The sequence below is a fragment of the Channa argus genome, chromosome 18, assembly GCF_033026475.1.
Source record: "Channa argus isolate prfri chromosome 18, Channa argus male v1.0, whole genome shotgun sequence".
NCBI lineage: Eukaryota > Metazoa > Chordata > Actinopteri > Anabantiformes > Channidae > Channa > Channa argus.
In genome coordinates, this window is record NC_090214.1 from 5,212,959 (window position 1) to 5,234,705 (window position 21,747).

General features: G+C 41.1%; 1 protein-coding gene across 3 annotated transcripts in view; it reads right to left on the bottom strand.

Annotated features, from left to right (window-relative positions):
* Positions 1-21,747, bottom strand: part of col5a1 (procollagen, type V, alpha 1) — a 69,407-nt gene that overhangs the window by 22,253 nt on the left and 25,407 nt on the right. For all 3 annotated transcript variants that reach the window (XM_067483347.1, XM_067483346.1, XM_067483345.1), the window contains exons 5-27: positions 14,726-14,857; positions 13,767-13,874; positions 13,260-13,655; positions 11,826-12,260; positions 11,672-11,728; positions 9,866-9,907; positions 9,261-9,323; positions 9,076-9,150; positions 7,521-7,613; positions 7,132-7,188; positions 6,936-6,989; positions 6,649-6,702; positions 6,429-6,482; positions 6,268-6,321; positions 6,120-6,173; positions 5,578-5,622; positions 4,824-4,877; positions 4,260-4,304; positions 3,458-3,511; positions 3,327-3,371; positions 2,045-2,098; positions 972-1,016; positions 735-788 (exon numbers count right to left, since the gene is read on the bottom strand). In XM_067483347.1, the coding sequence (XP_067339448.1) occupies positions 735-788; positions 972-1,016; positions 2,045-2,098; positions 3,327-3,371; positions 3,458-3,511; positions 4,260-4,304; positions 4,824-4,877; positions 5,578-5,622; positions 6,120-6,173; positions 6,268-6,321; positions 6,429-6,482; positions 6,649-6,702; positions 6,936-6,989; positions 7,132-7,188; positions 7,521-7,613; positions 9,076-9,150; positions 9,261-9,323; positions 9,866-9,907; positions 11,672-11,728; positions 11,826-12,260; positions 13,260-13,655; positions 13,767-13,874; positions 14,726-14,857 (2,124 nt within the window). The remainder of the gene's footprint in view (positions 1-734; positions 789-971; positions 1,017-2,044; positions 2,099-3,326; positions 3,372-3,457; positions 3,512-4,259; positions 4,305-4,823; positions 4,878-5,577; positions 5,623-6,119; positions 6,174-6,267; positions 6,322-6,428; positions 6,483-6,648; positions 6,703-6,935; positions 6,990-7,131; positions 7,189-7,520; positions 7,614-9,075; positions 9,151-9,260; positions 9,324-9,865; positions 9,908-11,671; positions 11,729-11,825; positions 12,261-13,259; positions 13,656-13,766; positions 13,875-14,725; positions 14,858-21,747) is intronic.

Below are 21,747 nucleotides of genomic sequence, written 5' to 3' on the forward strand. Positions count from 1 at the left end.
AAGAATGAATTGAATTGTAAAGTGCCGTTGTTGCAAGAGAATGTTCACTGCCACTGTGAACAGACGCCTTTCTACAATAAGACAGGGAAGTCATCCCATGTATGTTTGTTACAGCTTAATTACTAAGTGTGAAACATCTGTGCTATATACAGTAGGATACACTTTGTGATGGAGGCATTTAGATATTTCATCTGCACTTTGTCATATAAAATCCTCACACCCTCTTTTCTTGGGAAGCCTTTTCATCTTCCCAGAGAGACTAGACACTTTCAGACTTCAGCCATTTAGGGCCACCGCCGTTAGCTGGAAGTCAAGCCACTTGTGTGATCCCCTCCTCCCCCGTGGAAGCTTTAATGATTGGATCAGTCACACTTTCTTGGAAAGAATTATTTAATGGGATCTCTTTTGTCTGGGTATTATCAGCTACTAATGACACCAAACAAGAGAGGGGCTGTGTGCTTTGAGCTGTTATCAGACCCTGGGACTAACCTGAGCACCACTGTATGGGAGCTAAAAAAGCAAGATCTGAAAATGGGACTTTCACTCTTTAATCATTATATAAAGTTAATATGTAACATGTAACAAATCATCCTTGCTTGGTTAGACAGACCTTATAAATAACAGGCACTTATGTAATGTGCAACTATTAGCCCCACATCAGAGTTGCTAATTGCAAAGTGCAAGTAGATAATAATGTTGAACTTAAAATTCTTGGAGGGTGATAATCCACTCACCTTCACACCTCGAGGCCCAGGGTAACCAATGGGTCCTTGAGGGCCAGCAGGGCCCTGCAGAGATAGATGTTTGGTGAGAGCTTGTAAGAAACACAATTACAGTATGCATATGTACCCAACATTTGAGTGTTTATTCAATAGTATGTTAACCAGGACAATGACATGGAAAATAAAATAGAAAAAAGAAAAGAAAAAACAAAAGCTCCAAAAAATAAAAGAAATGGAAAGAAACTTTACCAAGTGTCCTTTCTCTCCAGGAGGCCCCTCCTTTCCAGGGTGACCCTGTGAAATATTAAGGAATATATTATTGGACAATTACAGGGCAATTATCTGCATAAATACTACAGCACCCCTTATAACGGAGTCATTGGGTTATAAAACTATTGTAGCGCATTGCAAAGTGGGAAATTGCAATCTAAATCTTTGGAGTTTAATCTCATTTGGGATTTTTATCTTTACTGCACAGCAGTATAGAGGCACTACCAGCTATTATTAAATTCTGGGACCATACAATGCATTGCACATACACAGTACATGTATTTGTTCACACACATTGAAAAGGAGTCACAAAAACACACATTTATCCACACATGAATGGCGGGTGATAAAAAAAAAAAGGGAAGAAATTGATTGCATTCTTTTGAGACAAAGGAACTCTGCAAAGATGGGTTTTTAGTGCTGTGAGCAAGAATGGAAATGGAAATAGAGACTATAGACAGGACAAAAAAGGGGCAGAGAGAGAACATTGACTCTGAGAGAGACAATATTGCAGTTGATGGAAAATGCAGCAAATGGATGAATAAAAAAGAAGCAGAATGTGTAAATGGCAGAGAGCTATTTCTATTCCAAAAAAACCTTGAAAGCCATTAGGGCCATGGGACACTGTATGGTGTTTGCTCTTTTCTATCGCTGTTGCCTCTCTTTCATCAAATGTCCTCATGTCTTTTTCTTCCAGTGCAGTTATTTATATTTCACAGCCTCTGTTGTCTCTGTCTCTCTTAGGTGCCACCTGGAGCCTCACAAGACACATCTGCCATTAGCACAGGTGTCTTCAGTGCTGTCTGTGTGTGTGTTGTTTTACAGCTACACAGATGCGGCAGTGTGTGGTATCACACATATGTTTCTGTGGAATAATTATCTCAGTATACGGTGAACGTGTCAAGTGGTTTTTTAAACATTATAATTTGATGTGCTGATTCAAAAATGTTTCTCACATTTATGAACTGCTCTTAAAAAGATGGAGAAGCAGAAAGAGAGAAGTTGTTTTATTTTTACGTGCATTACTTTGCCTGGGTGATATTGAAACTCACCGGAGGACCATCAGCTCCTGGCATTCCGGGCAAGCCTGGCTTTCCAGTAGGACCCTAGACAGAGGACAAGACAAGACGTATTTTGACAAATTCGTATTGTTTTCAACACTTGAATATCATGCAGTGAAAAAGTGCGGTTTTGATGTGAAATACAACATACTGCCCATCTGTAATGTAAACAGTAGTCTTTTAATTATTTTTTAAACTTCAGCTTCCCCTAATATTAGCTTTTAATTTTTTGCCCACATTGCTCCATACACATTCATTTTTGTCCCTTTGTCATGTTTAATTAACCAAGTTTTGGTGTGATGAAGCCAGGGGACCACCAACATTAACACAATTCACCCAAAGTGAACGTATGTATGCGGAGTCATTGCAATGCATCCAATATGACTTGAGACATTTTCTAAAAACCCCAAACATGCCAACCTCACACATGAAGTTAGGGAATGAGTAAAGGTTTTATTGAAGTAAGTGATTATTCATCCAAAAATATCCAAATCCATTTGTTTTGCACCAAAGGGGTGGACTAACCAACTCCATCCTACAAGCACGCTGCTGGTGTGGCTAATCAGTATGGCAACATCGAAATGTCTTGTTCTTGTTAGCTCTAAAATTTGGCTCAGTTTGATGCAATCAAGCAAACCCCCTGCGTGTCAACATTTAACAGTTGGCAGTTCAGTTGGCAAGTATCTAATGACGTACTTACATCAAATCTGTGAGACTGCTTCCATTTATATCTATTTAATCATCCAGATACCCATGTGTTTTTGATTAATGAACAACCTGAGCTACTAATTGCATTTCTGAACCAAGATTTTAAAATCATTTTTTACTGTATTTATTTATTTTTTCACTGGATTGTGCTTCTGCAAACACCATACACTTCTAATATTTCATTTATAATGAGGAGAAACATAATAGCTACATCATTTGAAGTGTTCAATAAACCATTCCCAATAAACTGGCAAATGCAATTTCGTTGAAATTGGATTCAAATGTATCAGGATTAAAATCTGTCTATCTGTACTATCTACTAAGCATCATTTGGTCCTGCAGTGGGGATGGGGATGCATTTGCATAATAGCGTGATAAGCATTTGGAACTGAGTGGGAAAGCACTTTGGCTTTCAGCTCATGTGAACCAATGAGACTTCCTGCAGTTTTATAGATTTTGGATTCTGGGTTTATTAACATTTTATCAGGCTGGCGGTATATTTCTATGGAGCTGCAGGAGTAACATGCTTCATGATACATTATAAAGCTATCGTGTGATACTTTACCTTCTCTCCTGGAGGTCCAATGGCTCCTTGAGGCCCTGGAAGTCCCTGTGGGGAGGAAACAAAATGCTCAGAACACAACATATGATAGATAAGACAAAAATGCAGTGTCAGACTGCTGGCTCCTCACTGACCTGGGCACCAGGATTGCCTTGTTGTCCAGGGGGTCCTGGCTCGCCTTGAGGTCCCTGAAACAATTAGGTTAATTTTAGAAATCTCATTAAAAATACAGTACAAAGAGTGATTACTCTATTTACTTGAGGAAAATGTCCCTTGTGAAAATAAGTTTGATTTGTTGCTCCATTAAAAGTTAATGTTGCCCGGAACAGATATAAATTAGAAGCTCTCCAACAGTGCATCCAAAATTATTAACTCCCTAAAACCTAAGCAGGCCAAAACCTTTCTTGCTTTGGTACAAAGTAGACAGACACATAAACATAGTAGACATTCCTGCACCAACTTTTCTAATGAAAAAAAAAAATGCTGAACCAGAAATACAAAACTGACAATTAATTATGTTGCCCTGTTCCAAGATTATGGGCAAAGTGGTTGATCTTCCATCTCTACCTAGCTGGAACATTTTCAACATAACAGACAAACTGCCCCTGCCAGGTATTCTCCCACTACAGCCAGGCACCACCTGAAATTGACCTGGAATGCTACTATTGGCAATAGTAGACTGCTCAAATAGATCTAAACACAGCTGGCCTATTCTTAATTATCAGCTAAGTGTCCATTGAGTGCAACACTGTGTTTGTGTGTAGGGCTCATAAGGCGATATTATAGATTTGAGGATAAAATACAGCAAAAAAGGTTGAAGTGGGTCCTTTTTAGATTCTGTGCTACATCTTTGTATTAGTTTTTTGGTTTTATCTCAGATGTGAAATGTTTCTGATGCTGTATATTAGCAGTGTAATTTATTCAATCTTCACTTACAATGTTTCCTTTGGGTCCAGGGTGGCCGTCCATTCCAGTGACACCCTACAGAAGATGAGATGAACACATTCAGCACATACCCATAGAGATCACGCATCATGAAGGAGCAAACAACAGAAAATCTGCACGACACTTATAAAAATTAGTAATCTGAATCGTATTTGTAGCTCTTAAAGCTTTTTCTTTCATTGAGGTTTAAAGTTGTATCCATATATATTTATTATTTATTATTGTATATCCAGGATCACTATGTCCTGCTGTAACAGATCAAGATTAGTGATTGGAGTGATGCACACTGTCCATGTAAAATTAAATCTGGTGAAAAATTTTAAACATTAGGTTTAATCTTTACTCCACTGTAGACATTTGTCTGGAATGCTGAAGTCTAATTCAATAACATATGCTACTCTGTGTGTATTCTGTCCGAGACGTATTGAGTTTTGCATTAATCTGTGGGTGTTCTTTGCAGAGATTGTTATTTTGTTGTTTATTAGATAGTAAAAAATGTTTTTCTATAGTAAGAGCATGGACATGAGAATACAAGAGGTGGGTGTGAGGACTCACTGGTGGGCCAGGAGGTCCCTGAGGTCCTTTAGGTCCCAGCAAACCACGAGGTCCCTAAGACAAAGAAGGGTTATGAGACTGAGAATGACACAACACCTGCAAAAGGTTTGATAAATTATCAAACATGTTCACCAAAATCAAGTTTTAAAATTATACTTCTGGAAACAGTGTGACTTCCCAAATGTCCTTGAGGGTATTCCACAGAGTCAGACTCTGAGGGAAAGGTAAAACCCTTTCTTTTCCATTGCACATTCATTCCCCACAGCTATGCCTATCACACAATGCTTTGAATGTCATTGCTTTGTCACATTGGCTCTATATTCACACTACCAGGACAATACAGGACGCACTGTCCTAGTAGTGTGAATTCAAACCAATGTAGCACACCCTGGTGGACAAAATAAATCATAACAGGAGGAATAAAGGGCTGTCTGATGGTTGTTCCTTCCTTGTCTTTTCCCTCATCAATTGGGAATAGCTTGTCTGAGAGAATGGGAGGTTGCTTGATGTAAGCTCACGTCCAAAGATTTTCTAGTATACATGAGGCACTATGTTGATTCTGATCAACACACAATTTCCAGCAACCTAATGCTCAATGTAAACGAATGTGAACGTCTGCAGATGATATATGATGTTATCAGATCATATGAGTGTTCACTAGCAGAACAACACGATGGGGGTGAGCTCTGAGCTCTAAGCTCGATCATGCAATTTCCCAGTCTAAGACTGAATGCTTATACATGTGATCACTCACTGGTTCACCAGGAAGTCCCCTGGGTCCGATCTCTCCATCATCTCCCTGGGAAAGAGAGAAAACAGGTTAGAAAGTGAAACGAACAGTGAATGACAATGGAGGAGAAAGTGAGAACGTGTGTGTGTGTGTGTGTAACAGAGGAGTGAGAGATAATGGGAAGACACAAAGAAAAAGCAGGGGAAGTGGGGATCAGGTTTCATCAACTGTGGGTAATGAGGATGGAGAAGGAGATTAGAAGCAGATAAAGGTGTGCTGAGATAAAAAGAAATAATGTTAACCAGAAAATTTGATTGAGGAAGGAGAGGCAGGCAGAGCAAGTGGAAGTAAAAATTACACGTTGAAAAAGAGGTGAATTTGGCAAGAGGGAGTAATTTCTAACAGTGCTGTTCCTGCAGTGGCATGACAATAAAGGTTAGGGGGTGAGATACAGCACAAGCGTACACAGTCCTATCAGTTCAGTCCTATCAGCCCTCCTACACTGAGAGAACCAATTCAAAGTCAGGGTTAAAGAAAGGTGGGAACTGAAATTTGTAATGCTTTACCCTCTCTCCATCCTCTCCAGTAGCACCAGGAGGTCCAGTGGGGCCAGGCTCACCCTATAAACCACAGACATTCATTAAATAGTGGCACACATTCAAACAATTGCTCATTATCTAAAAACACATTTTTTTGAATCACAAAACAACTTACTCTATGTCCTTTTTCACCAGGAAGTCCAGCCAGACCATCAAACCCTCTATCTCCCTAAAGAGCAGATAAAGAGCCATTTGAGGACCTCATGTCTAAACATTAACGCTATTTTCCACTGACTTCATTATAACCTAAGAAGATAACTATGGTGGGCAAGGTACCTTGGGTCCAGACTGTCCTGGCATGCCCCGGGCACCATCAGCTCCAGCACGACCCTGTTACAAAAAAACAGTTATAAAGACCCTAAGCCTGTTAAAGGGTAAGTACGAACACAGCAAATAAACAACAAACTACAGATTGTGCCTAGTTTGAAAACAGCATTCTCAAATACTGGCAAAGTATTAAGAACAGTCAGAAAATATATACAGCACTCTTACTTACCCTTCTGCCAGGCTTTCCAGTAGGTCCAGGGGATCCCAAAGGTCCACGTGGTCCCTGAAACAGGAACGCCAAAGCATTTGCTTATTTTTCTGCATTTATAATCTCTGAAATGTCATTTATGAAATGAGGAAATTTGCATATTGCTCTGTTTTCAAAAATCATTTATTAGCATTAATAAGACACAACAATAATTTAACAGGTTTTCAGAAGGGGACTGCATGGATGTAGTTCCTTCTGTTTTTCAGAAATACATTTTAAAAACTAAATTTAGTGCTATAACGTCTTACCTGAGGGCCTGCCTCTCCAGACTCTCCCTTTAGTCCTGGTACACCAGGAGGACCCTGAAAATGAAAAATAAATAGATTTTCAATTGGGCTACAAGTTGTTTGTATATTAAATTTGTTTATTGTGCACGACAGTAAGCGCAGATCAGATTAAGGACACAAAATTGAGCCTAATCAAAGGTGACAGCAAAATACATACCAGCGGGCCAGGTCTGCCAGTCAAACCCATGGGACCTGTAGGGCCACGCATAGCCACCTAAACATAGGGAGCTAATGGTTAGCAATTGAACAAAGTAAATGTACAAATATATAAAATAACAAGAAAAAAAACTGTAGGTAATGTAACATGTTATGTGTGTCTGTATGTGTCCAGTATTTTTATGTGACTTTATGTATATGGGAATTTATATATAAAATATATAGGGCACATAGAATGAAACAATGGCATATGAAAAGCGCTGAAAGAAAAAATAAATGTAGAATTCTACAGACACACAGCACTGACAGAAAAAAACAACAGGAATAAAAACATTTAACACAACATTTAAACAGACAAAGATGGAGATGTGCTTCAGTGTGAACTGTTACCCTAGCCTGCTGCATGATGGCTTGCATCTGAGCCTCCTGTGCTGATACAGCAGGTCCCTTTTGTCCAGCGTCACCTCCAGCGCTGAATCTGAACTATGGAGGGAATCACAGATTGGTGAGACTTTGCCAAAGTCAAAATGATTCCAGCACACTATAGTAACTGAAAAAGCATTAATAAAAACATGAATGCACAGGAAATAAGTGGACTGTTTCCATCAACTACTTAAAAGATGCTAAGCTAAGCATCAGGCTTAAACAGCAGCAACATAAGAGGGTGACTTAACAGGCAACTAGCTATGATTTCTACTGGCACCTGGTGGTGATAAGCCAGCATTGCACCATAGGTTGATATCGAGGACTTGTAGTGCAGCTCAGGATTATTTTGTCCAGGCATCCTGGGTTACATTTCACAGTCCTCAGGAGGCGGACTGACGATTAGTTTACACTGAACTCTGAAATACTGTGCTGAATTTCACAATCAGAGAAACACTGTTACCAAGAAGCAAAACATCGGAACGGAGCCAGTGCCGTTCAACCACAGCAAATTCCAAATTCCACAGTTTCTTCTTCTGTGTAAATTTCTGCTGAGTTTGATTAAATATTAGCCCTTCCCTTTGCATTCTTAGTCATAATCAAATATATGCAGCAATTTCTTTTCTTTCCTGTCTGCCAATTTGTGAGCCTTTTGGTCTGTCTTTGATTCTTTTAATGCTTCATGTCATTCCTTTTACAATTTTCATGTTTTTACTGACATTGGCATCATCAAAGCCTTAAAAAAATCTGCTAAATCAAATAATTGATTTGCAAGGATGAGAAACACACTACAGGTGCCTGTCTCCAGAAAATAGGAAGAAGACGCATTGCTAGTATACAAATTTAGATGGCAGAACGAGTGGAATGTAAGTGGGCAAATGTAAGTTGTTCTACACTTGTTTCTGGTGAAGCAACAATGCATGTTTCCCATTAGCCTTGGAGCTCAGGGATCATATTTCAACTTAAGCTTTTTGCCCATTGACACACCAGAACAACTTGAGTTCCTGTCCAGACAGAAATTGCCATAAGGCTTACTCAGACAACTCTGTAGACAACTTCACATCTGTGCAACTAATCAGGTTCAGCGGCAGCAGTGTCAGACAGACAAGGAAAAGAAAGTAAAAAAAGGTAGACAGCATAGGAAGTTATGGCCGTGTGAGTAATGAATCACTGGATGCAGTTGCAACTACAGAGGGAACCGACACCGCTGTTGTCTAACTAGACGACTTAATGAAAGGACACATGATAGCTTAAAACTATGCTCAAGAATTTGGAAAAAGTTAAACTTAATCGAGTCAAAAGGGCTTCAAGAATGAGAGCTACAGGTGAGTAATGCAATCTTACTCACTAAATATACCACAAGCTGGCTACCAAAACAAAGATTTGCACTGCAAAATATTCGTGTGTAACAGATGCATCATGCTAGTTGTATTAAGCACCATGGAAGATGGTTTGGTGCTTTAAAATGGATCTGAAAAAGGGTAGTGCCTCCTTTGTTTTTTAACAAGAGAAAGTTACTTACAGGCAGCATTAGGACAGTACCAGGGGGGCCTGGCAGGCCATCAGCACCAGGAAGACCAGAGCGACCCGGAGGGCCCTTAGATAAAAAATAACACACACATGATTACATGCACACAGACAAAAGTGTGTTTCTTCCATGTTTCTATATCTCTAAAAAATGTGGGAAACACAAACATCTACACTTACCCTCTCTCCAGGATCTCCAGGACTGCCTGGTGGGCCGGAAGAACCCGGGGGTCCGGGGAGGCCCTATTTTATGCACAAGATCATAATTAAAACTCGTGCATTCATACATAATTAAACATAAATACATATTTGCCCCAATTTTCTGCCTTTGTCTCGTAAAGTGGTCACACATGGGAGAAAGGAATGCATGAGGCAATGTAGCACAGCTTTATGAGGGACTCTATTTGTCTACAGCTAAATGCTTAAGTGGCTGGCCCTGCGAGACTCCATCTGCAGGGTGTCAAGAGCAACTGTGTCTGAAAAAACAAAAATTGAGTTCCCCCACATTTGGATGCGTCTATATCTCTACAGGGGAAGTGTTTTGGCCACTCCCTTTACATTCAAAATCAGGCTCCTAGGATTGTCGCAGCAAAGCCCTACATTTTCTTATCCAAAAGGCATAGTGTAAACAGCCTAGAGGAATTGGTGATGTAAACTGCTCTCAGCTCTTATTTGTCAACAGAGATTTTAAAAAACGCTTCCAGTAATTACTGGGCACCGAGGGAAAGAAAAAAAAAAAAACGAGCAGAAAAAAGAGTGACAGAAGTTTAGACAGACTGACTTACTGTTGGCCCTTCAGGCCCAGGCGGACCCTCCACCAACATCCCCTGTAAAACACACAAGCACAGAGATCAGACACCACAAGAATCCCGCAAAACTCATCTCATTCATAAGTATGTGTTTGTCTGCAGCAATCTCGGGGTGCAGATACGCTCCAAAGCACGGTCGATTAACGCAGAGCTTTTGGATGAAGAAGTTAAGTGCACACGAATACGTGTGCGAACACATCTGCCTATCAACTTTCCATCTCAACGTCCTTGTCGAGTTAATGTACATTCCAGCATGTCATTTCACTTATGCTTGCAAATAATCCATGGAGAATAGAAGGGTGAATGGCTGCAGAGAAACAAAGGCAAAGACACCCTTAGGTGCTCGCAGGTGGACAAGCAACAGGAAGAAGGAATCAATTTTGACTGATGATTTATTAAGCCATACTGTCAGATGAGATCTTTAAGCATGCATGCAGCATGAAGCCACTTTATGCATGTGTCTGTGCTTTGAAATGCAACTGATTTATTAAAGCATATTCATGCCATAAATATGATTCCTTTAAACAAAACAGCAAAATATCCCAGGTCAGTGTGAACCAGCATCTGACTTGCAGATGCATTGTTGCAGCTATGTGGCTACAGAGATATTGCTTTGTTTGTTTGCTCTTGTGGTCACACTCTGGCTTCCTGCTTTGTCATAAAGAAACCCATACATTCTCCACACTTATTTGAATTACGTGATCACAGCATTTTCTTCCATCAAACTTCTCCGTGTTTTTATCATAAAATGACTACAACCAATCTCTGACTCTCCCCATTTCTATGATTTGCCTAACGTGTGAGTGTTGGAGATGGACTACATCTCGGGTACAATGTGTGCATGTGTTTACATTTGTTTGTACGGTATGTCAGCTTTTTGGGTGTTTATCAGAGACAAAAACACACTGGGAAGTGATCCTCACTCTCAGTCTCAGAGGCATGTATAGTTAGTGCAGCTCAGTCACAGTTGTTTGAAATGAAACAGCTGTTGATTCTCCAAGTCTGGTTCGCATTTGCAAGCACACAAACGGAGTCGCAATAGTTTTTACCAATTTATCTGCGTATAGTATATGAGTACCTAAATTAGTTAATTTTCATCAACATCTTCTTGGAGATGTCGTGTGTCTTTCATCCAAGAGTTCTAACTCATCAGAACTTGAACTGTGGAGTGAAGTCATAGACACGTTATGGCCATTGTCCCAGCAGACACAACTTAACTGTTTAAAATACAGTCCTGCCATATCTCCTGAAGTACCTAAGCCACTCGTATGTTGACCAAGATGATGACCAGGGCCAACAAACACCCACAGATTTAAATTTGATCTTTTTTTATGGGATAATATTGTTACAACTAAGCAACCAATGCCATGAATTTGGGGCATATAGCGAAAACTAATTTGCCCATTTTCTGTTCCTGCTTAGAAAAAAAAGAGAGAAAGGTGAATTCAAGAATCAACATATTCAAAGGTATTTCACTGCACACAATCATGTCAGCCTGGACAGGGCAACACAACTATGTGCATAAGCAAGTCCACGCAGATAAGGGGGGCAGATAAGGGGTAGGTAAGCTCAACTCAAGGATTCAATGACAAAGGTCTGGTGGACCCTAATGAGTGTTTGGCCTGAACATTCTCATTCACCAGTGAGGGTTGGATTGTGTGGCTCATACATATGTACTCTACTTGAAGGCAAAAACATCCATGCATACTCAGATGTGCACACAAACATAAGCAAACTACGTTTTTTTACCTAAGTGGGCTGTTTCAGATCACTGATACTCACAGGCTCAATAACAGCAGGCTCTCCCTTCTGTCCCTTCTCACCACGAGCTCCGTCAACCTATACAGCAAACAAACAGACACAAACTCATCACAACACTATCCTCCTCATCTACAGCATCATGTCTTTGACAGTATGTCTTTACATTATTTTTCACCTCTCCATAATCGGTAGTCTTAGCTGGCAGCACTTTGTTATCTTTGTCATTGTAATCCACTTCTTCATAGGTGTAGGGATCTATGTCATCATAGTCTGTGATGTGCTCTTCTTTAAACCCATTCAGATCAGGGTAGTCATCATAGACCTCCCCTCCCAGACCCGTTCCAGTGGTGATGGACCCACCAGTTCTGGTGCCGGCACTGGCTGATCCACCTCCAGCAGTAGAAGATCCTCCTACAGAGACAGAACCACCTCCGGCAGACCCACCCCCAATGTTGATGGAAGAACTGCTGCTGCCACCTCCACCACTACTACTGTGCACAGTGCTGCTGCTGCTGCTGCTGCTGCTGCTGCTGCTGCCACCTCCATCAGTGGTGTAATGACTGTCTACACCAAAATCATATCCATCACCGTAGTCATAGGAATCTCCCCCCTATTGTAAATGATATCGTTACTTAGATACAATACCAATCACGTGCAGTAAAGCATTGTCAAATACTTTGTGTAAGAAACAAACAAAAACATTAATGGCAGCAGTGCGTTCGATAGAAGCAAAATGTGTCAAATGTGTAAAATTGCTAGTGGTAGAGACAAAAATATTACTTCCTTTGTAGATAATAAATCTAAAAATAACCAACGTAACACTGCATTTTTGAGCTTTACAATCTAATATATAATGTAGCTTTTGAACTGTACAAAGGCTGCTACTAGCATATGAATGTTAATGTATCCATCTATGATCTTTAACTGGCCAACACAGAGAGACATACACAGAAAGACAACCACTGACACTCACAATCTACAGGCGTTTTGGGGTCACCAATTGACCTAACATGCATATTTTTGACTGTGGGAGGAAACCAGAGTACCTGGAGAAAACCCATGCAAGCACGAGGAGCAAATGCAAATGCAACTCAAAATAGAAAGGTCAGCAGGTAGATTCACAACCAGGACATTCTAGGTTTTAGGCAGCAGCGCTAAAAACTCCACCACCATGCTGCGCTTGCATTTTATTATACATATTTATATACATTATATAATAATTAATTTGTTATCAGAGAAAGTGCAGGTCGACTAATGAATTAAGTGACTAATAGTTTAATTAATTCCCCAAAGCTACGCAGACAGTGAATTCAACAAAAGAATGTAAAACTATTCCTCCACTGCAGCCATATTCAATTATATCCAGGATCAAATTGACTTTGCTACCCCCATGTGGACTATCGTATTATAACATGACGAAGGGGCCAAAGAAGCCCCTGCTTTTGCATCTGACACATGTATATAAGCACAGGTAGGCCTGCCATTTATGTGTGTAATGAAGTAAACCATATGATTTTTAATGTTTCCAAAGGCTTATCAATACATATTTAAATTTACAGGTCATACTAATAATGAAGCGAGGAAAGCAGTGCAATTAATGTCAACCTACTGATGTTTTATTAGTGGTAATGGTCACTGAAGTTGCTCCTCCACCAGTGATGACGCTGCTTTCAATTCCAGTTGCTGCATCCAGGTCAACCTTTGCCGCTGCTCCCAGTTCCAGCTCACCACCGGTGCCAATGGTGCTGATGGTGACACGTCGAGAGGTGTCACCATCAGGTGAGGCTGTGGACTCGTCATAAAAACTGTCGTAGTTCCCGTAGATGTCATAGTTTTCCTCCTCTCCATAGGCATCTCCTCCACCACCAGTGCCCAACGAGCCTCCCACAGAGCTGCTGGATGAGCCAGAGGATGAGGGACTCAAGATGGTGAAATTGCCGCCAGTGCCAACAGAACCACCTATCTCAATTGTGGTCCCCACACTGTCTCCATCTGTGCCTGTAACCTGTAAAGCACAGAGGATACACAGAGGTTATCCTTGGTCAAGCCGAAATAACAAAATGATATTTACAGGATGGGGTTAAGTGCGTTTGGGTTAAGCACAACGGTAGACTACCGTGACTTCTTTTGCGGTTGCCTCCGAATCAGTGGTTGATTCATAAGCTTTGCCACCCGCGTCCTCATAGTAAGGATATTCGTAATAGTAGTTGTCCTCCTCTTCTTTCTAAATGAGAGAATGATTACAATGAGATTATAAGAGCGTGACTGACAGAGAAAGAATATATTTCATTATTTAAAACATGATTTTTAACTTGTTGCTGCTGGCTGACTTAATGAATGTGCGACAGACTGGCCATTGATCCGAAGCACAGAGGAGTGTGGAAACCTGATGCTGCATCTCCCTGTCACACCTGGTTACGACTTAACGACAAATTAATTTTCCACCGTTTTCTTAATGAACCTGTCATCCGTCTTAAAAAGAAAAAAGCTGGTCAATTTTGGCATACTGACGAGCCGCGGGGCTAAGGAAAAGGTCAGGAGGAAGAGTTTCCTGTGCATCTTGTAACACTTCTTGCACGCAGCTTGAATTAGGATGCACACAGCGTACTGGAATCTGCTGCGGAAAATGGTATGGTGCCGTAATGCAGGATTAGACAGGTATAACATCATTCCTGAACATTATAACTAACTGCATGGCCTGATAACCTTATTATTCCGAGTCAGCACTTTCCTCTAATACTGCTCATTTCTGTTACATAAGCTAAGAAACTCTTTTTAGCACAGGATCCGGCCAAGAACTTATTTTAGTATTAGAAACAATAATGGATTGAGAGAAATGTATATCCATGACAAGAGTCAGCCATGAGAACACTTGAGGGTTCTCTTCCTGGTTTCCACAATGTTCGGCTTTATACAGTATAAAGAAGCCCACCCAAAGTACTATGTAGTACCTCTAGTAATATGGGGTCTGGTCTTTACTTAAAATTTACTTTACCTGGAACTTGTAATTCAGATGTGCAAAGAAAAAAATGACAATGAAGAAAAGTTGAAGAGAAGAAAGGATATTTTGCTTACATAGTCTTCAGTGTTAGGATCCTGGTTCTGAGGCTGGTCTGGCACTGGCACTTCACAATCGGGGCTGTAGTGCTCACAGTAGTCATAGGCAGCGCGATGGTCTGCTACAATCATTAGCTGCTGGATGTCTCCCTAGAAACCACAAGAAACAGGAAGTCATGAGACTCACAGCACAGAGCTACATGTCATCCGCGTAAATAAACAAGCCAACAATTGGCACTGACAGAGATGGTGGTCTCACACTCAGTGACCCATGGGAAAAATCAAAAGCATATAAACAAATGCACATCTGCGTGCAGCATTATCACATGCCGAACAGGCAGTCCTAAAACTAGGTCAAGCCAGGGAATTTAACAGTGACTAAATGATGAAGAACTTTGTCTGGCGTCCAAGAATGTCGAGAGTGTGAGACAAAAAGTCTTACAGCAAACAGTGTGGAAAGAACATGGAACAACTGACTTCATGTAGCTGCGGACAATGACACAAACAAACCGCAGCCTCCCTCACACACACCCACACACACATGCACAGTGCGTCTTCAACAGGACAAATGATTTTAAACAGAACACATACGCCCAGCCCCAGATCTAAATGGGCTATGGGCTATCTTTCCTTTGAGCGGACTATGTCAGACTAATGAATCAACTCAGCATGTGTGACACGGAGAACATGAGCAGACCTGCAGAAAACAGATAACTGACTTAAACCATTTGAATCAAATGAGTGTGTGCACAGCCTGAGTTGAGGTGAAGGGGGCACGGAATGGTAGCAAACGCGAGAGATTTAAAGAAAGAGGAAAATCACCAAACAGACGGAACGAAGGATACTGACAGAACAAGCGAGAGAGAGAGAACAAGAGAGAAAAGAAAAAAGGCTCCGAAGGATCCCCAGGCTACATTGGGAGTTGGGTGTGTGTGTTTCTGAGGAGAATGCATTTCATATGCCACCAAAAAGCTCTACATGTCCAGATCACACTTTTCACATCCCGTGATGTCATTCCACATCAATCTAACAGTGTCAACCTAGCTGAAACAAACATTTTTTGGAGGGGGGTATGAGAACTGTGAAGTGACGCAACTCTGGGAACAGACTGCCACAGAGCATGAAGTGTTTTTGATTAAGCCTAATTGCAAAGAGTCTGAAATCCCTCAACATGTCTTCCCAGCTGAATTTCTCTATGGATAACTCTCTTTTTCTGACAAACAGAAATGGATCGCATTTGTGGTCTAACCAGTGACAGTTCACTAAGGACCACCAATCCCACTGCTACACATCAACACAACACACAGAACTCCCCGTCTAGGATCCCTTAGAACCCTTGCAAAACACTTCACAGTTGAAGTTGCCTGCTCTACACTTGGCTTATGTTATCAGTGAGGTTTATGGTGGATGCAGGAAAAGAAATCCCAGTACTTTTACCACCACAGAAGGACTGGAGTAGCCATTACGGAACTCCCCTAGCTATGAACTCAGAGCTCCCAGGACACTTTTCCAGTGGCTACCTCTCAGCATTTGTATAAAGTCGCAGTCTGTGAGGAGACTAGATTTGGTATCAGTTGGACAGTCTTGTCTCCTTTATCCTGGCAAGGCTGTGTGTCACAGCTGCACAGAAAGGGGATGATGGGAATTCAGTGTTTCAAATGAGGTCACATTCAATAAGGAATAAGCCCTCTTTACAACAAAACAGCCCCGCTGTCTGGAGCTTTGCAACTGCTTTCCTATTCACATGCCATTCTTCTGCTTTTCTATTTCTTTTTCGCCTACACTCTCTTTTCTTCTCCATTTCCCAGACAATCCAGAGGAATGTATAGGTAGATTCGGAGCAGAAGTGATGTGATTCTAATTTAGCCAAGATGAGATAATTAATCATACACCCAAGCGTTAATGAGAACATCCTTGCAGCACTGAAAGCACTATGACAGAAAGTGTTTAATGATGCGTGGCATGTACACATAGAGAGAAAGAGGTGTGTGCATGTCTAGAAAGAAAAGTGTGCTGTTACTCAGGCTGGAAAATCTGATGGCTGCATTTGATTGCACTAATAGCCCAAGGCCTGTGTGCAAGGGGAAAAAGGATGAGAGGAAGCTGGATAGGGAACGTGGAGCGTGAGCTAAGCTGTGCTCAGTCCTATTGGACAAGTCAGCAAGACTGGTTCCAGCCATCTGAAGTTTTATTCTGTGCTAAAAGTCCTGGACTATAAAAAGGGGAGCCAGGCAGTGAGAACTAAACAAATGCAGATGGATTCACAAAGAATGCCACATAAAGAAAACCTCACTATATACGTACAACCCCAATTCCAAAAAATGTAAAAACAGAATGCAATGATTTTTAAATCTCATCAACTCCTATTTTATTCACAATAGAACATAAACAACATATTAGATGCTGAAACTGAGAAATTTGAACATGTAGTGGAAAATATTAGCTCATTTGGAATTTGACGGCAGCAACACATCTCAAAATAGCTGGAATAAGTCAACACGGCCTGTTTTCGGTGATGACTTCCTTTTCCTTCCTTTCCTCTACACAACTATTACCTCTGCCCTAATGCCAAAGCCATACAGTGCATTTGTTCCCAAGAAAGCTATACACCTTCACAGTAAAACTATTGTCAAAGTCTTGATCCAACGTGACAACCCTAAAGCTGGTTCTGATTTCCTTTCTCTGAGCTGGGGAGGCTCTTTTCACTACACATCACTTGACAGATTCTGGTGCCAAATGTTATATAAGCTGCTGTTTTACAGATGTAGGAAAGCAGTAACTATTCCTATACTGTACTCCAGCTGCATGCTAATGCCAAATTTCTCATAAATATTCTGGCACTGAATGGTCAACATAGTTTAGAAACCCAATAACCATTTACTCCATTAGAGTAAACAGTGGACTATATTTTTTATGACAGGAAGCTGCAATAACTGTCAATTCAGAATCGAGGACTCAGCGAGTAAGAAGGTTCTTTGGTTAACGTGAAAAGGACAGAAAATTATAACTTATTTTTCAGCTCACAAGCCACATCAACAGCGGCCGATACACGGCATAAAAGCAGACCAAAAACCGAATATAATGTGAACTGATTAATACACAGCGCAGATGCAAATGCATACACAGAAGAACCACCAATCCCACACCCAAACAGTGGACACCAAATAGAGTTTAAAAAAAATTGGGTTAAAGCATCACACTCAAACCCCAGAGGAAACCATAGAAGACATGCAATCAGGTCTTCGATTTGAGAGAAGACAGTGACATTTTTCACTCTGGAGCATAATGTGGCACATCAGAGTGGTGCTTAAGGCAGAATTTTAAGACAATAACAGGGCTGCCGCTGTCAGCATCTCCCTGGACTCTGCTGAAATACAGCCTTGCTTCAAGCCAATGCTCAATCCTCATGTCAAGCTCTGGTGGAAAAAGCTATTGCCTGTGGCTGTGAGGGACGACCTCACTTCACATAATTCAATGTAAAAGCAGCTGTTGAAGACGCATGCATGCGCCCAGCAAATGACCTGCTGCTTATAACCAGTAAGACACTGATCAGTCACATTTAAAAACATTCAGAGCCCTTTATCGTTTCAGCATTTTACCAGATAAAATGACACTACATCGTTTGGCTTTTACTTCCCAAACTTCACCCTGTTCGGCTCCCACACACAAATCCCTGCTGGACATTTTAGCTGTGTCCAGGTGGGGGCAGGAGAGTGCTCTAGTGAGCATGTGTCTTCATCTGAAAGTGACCCACAATCATGGAGGGTGGACCAAGTTCATTGTGTTCTGTCTTCTGAACTAAAAAATATGATGCATGGCAGGGGAGGCAATATTGGTGTGGTTTCAAAATCAGCATAACACAATTAAGCAGCTTTGAATGTGGCAATCTACTCGTTAAAAAAGTATCTAATACCTAAAATTATTGGTGCACATTTTTCACTTTTAATACACCCATATAAGTGTGAAGTGAAAAAACACCAACAAAGCTTATAATGATTAGTGTCAAGTCTTGATGTCAGACAACCCCCTGCTGATCAGTTTAGTAGCGAGTCCCATGAAATTTCCGCTTTCTTGGCTCAGAGCAGGATTACATAAAATAAACAGCACCAATCAATGCTCATTATTTCTCCTTATCCCCCGGGACACAGGATACTGGCCCTGTTTACCTTTACACCTCATACAACACTAAGACAGCAGCTTAAAGAAGAAAAACTAAAGTCCTTTTTTACAGCAAAGGAAAATGGGTTGGAGGGCTAAGACTCTGGGAGGTCCAAGGTCTGGCTGCATTTTAGGGTGAGCTAGTTTTCCAAGGTGTTTAGATAGTCACCCCTGAGTTCTGAGTCACATTTTGGTCATGGTGCCAGTCCACAGCACACTCACCGTCACAGTGCCTGGGCATTGTCCAATCTGACCGCCACACCAGACTGCAGAGGTCAGCTGACTGGACAGGGGCCATAAATGAGGCCGGGCACTAGCAAAAAAGCACGTGCACACAAACTCGATAAACACTGTCTACTTAAGTCTAGATAAATACGTGAGTGCACATAGACACGTTGACGGAGAAACTCCACTCCAACAAATCTGCGAAATTAAATGTTTACCAGAAATTAAGTGCATTTTCACCCAGATGCACATTACTCCTCAGGCTGTAGCTTAATCCAAGCACTCGGAGCAGCAGCCAAAAGCAACAGGCCTGTCTGCCACCCTACTTATCTACTACACAGCACCTTCAACCTTTTTTCTTTATTGCTGTTCTTAGACACATTTTAGGTCTTACCTCCCTCTGCTTTCCAGCCCCCATCACACTCCCTTCTCTTTAAGATTTTAATCCCATGTCTCTGAGGACTTTAGGCAACCATATTTCCCAATTCTTTTTGGGATAGTGGAAAGCAGAGCAGCTAGCTCCACGGAACAGACATAAATTCAGATTGTTTGGCTTGGCCATTTGCTGAAATCTACATAAAATGTGCTGAGGGTACTCTTCAGGGCTTGCTGACACAGAAAAGGAATAACAGAGGGAACAAGGGGGTGAAGACAAACATCTGACATGAGTTAAGGAAATTCTCTTATTATCCATGGTGGAAACTCCATCTTCCCTAAGGCCACAATAGTCCACATCCAATTTCACAATCTCAAATGTATAGAAGTACTGTGTTGTGATAGTGAAGGATCCGTTACCCAGTACAAAGAAATGCAAACATATGTGACTACGACAGACAGTATAGATGCAGAATATTAAATTAGGGTTCACTATCATGTTTTGACAAAATATTTTTGGTGTGTTAATTTTTGACATATGACTAAAACGCAAAAGAGCAACATTGGGAAAAATGCTGTGAGTTGTTGTTTTGACTTGAAGCTGGTAAAACTCCATTACAAATGATGGCTAGTGGTTCAAAGAAGTAAGTACTGAGATACATCTGCGTGGCCAGATCCAACTGGGAGGGCTTGCAGTTCACACGCAGAGTCAGAACGCCTCTCCAATCAATCTCATGGCATCATGTCCCCACTGATTTCAACTAATCTGTGAAAAACCATGGTACATATTTTACTCAACACAGGCCGCAAAACAAGAATTTTTGACAAGCAATAAATCTTTTTTTAGTGCTTACAAAGCCTATGTGAGTTGTGAGGACTATTTTCAGTGAGCTTAACCTCATTGCAAAATGTACATGTTTGCTTGCAGCTGTTCTGTTGAAATGAGATAAACATGTCAACGGGGCCTCAATACCTCTTTATATTTCTGAACCAAGATGGAAATCACTAGTATCTCTAGAGGTGGATCTATCTTTATTTTAGGTAACAAAAACAGGGGCTAAGTGAATGGCATAAAAGCTGAGGTCCTGATGTAAAAACGAGGAAACTCATTATGTTATGACAATATTAATAATCATCAAATGTATTGCATGTTCTGCTACTTTTTCCTGGCTCTGCTTCTACCGCGGGAGCCCCAGAACTCTCCTGATCCCAGCTCTATTAAAGGCCTTCCAACTCCTTAATCTTATCATGTCACCTGTAACCACTCTTTCCATCTCCAAACCTTTATTCCATTAAATCTTTCCCTTTGTCCTTTTCTTCTGAAGCCCATCCTGCTTTCTTTCCTACCTTCCCAAACGTATTCCTCACTCACCCCAACACATGTATGCCCAGCACCCAGTCTCTTCTTAGACCATCAGCCTTGGACAGTCTATCAGTAAATACCAAGGAAACCTCCGCATGATGTCATGCTGTATAGCTGCTATTCCAGCGATGACATCAGTAGGGAGACAGCTCCTCAGTTTTTCCAGTGTATGAGACAAAGGTCTTGGCTTCGTTAGCTGAAGCTACCACTCCATCTTCCCCACGCCTCCACACTCCCTCAGTACTAAACATCTCGTTTTCCCCCTTCCGATCTACTCTCCTACAACTCTCTAATATGCCAAAAATACATCCTACAAAAAAAGCGACACTATACAGCATAATCACCCACAATGACACTGGACAAGATGCTTTTGATGTACTTTGGCTAAGACAATTGAGGGCAGACCAAAAGTGCTGTGTTTGCAGAGCTCCACCTCGACCACGTCAACTCACTCGAGGTCCCCTGTGGATTACCTCTGAGTGAGGCCAAATGATCCATCTGCTCCACTTGTGTTGCCTCAGACGAACCACAGCTGTTTATTTCGATGAACATAATCCATGGCTGTGAATTAGCAGTGAACAGGAAAAGCATTTTCTGAAGATAGACTATGTGAAACAGGCCCCCTCCTTTCTTTATTACAATGAAGAAATCACCATAAGGCAGTAAATACTGCAGTATATCTTGTGTAGCAGATCAGCATTAAGTATTAAATAAAATACCTGTTTTCTTCTATAATCATCACCGTAATCACTGGGTCTTTATTGCCGCAAACCACAGCTGTCTTATGCAAGCTGCTAAGAAAAAAAAAATAACATTATGGTACTTAAACAGGGTAGACGTGCTCTCTGTGACCACAATATCCATGTCAGAAACCAAACCACAAACCAACCACCTCAGTGTATAAGCACTACTTCCCTCC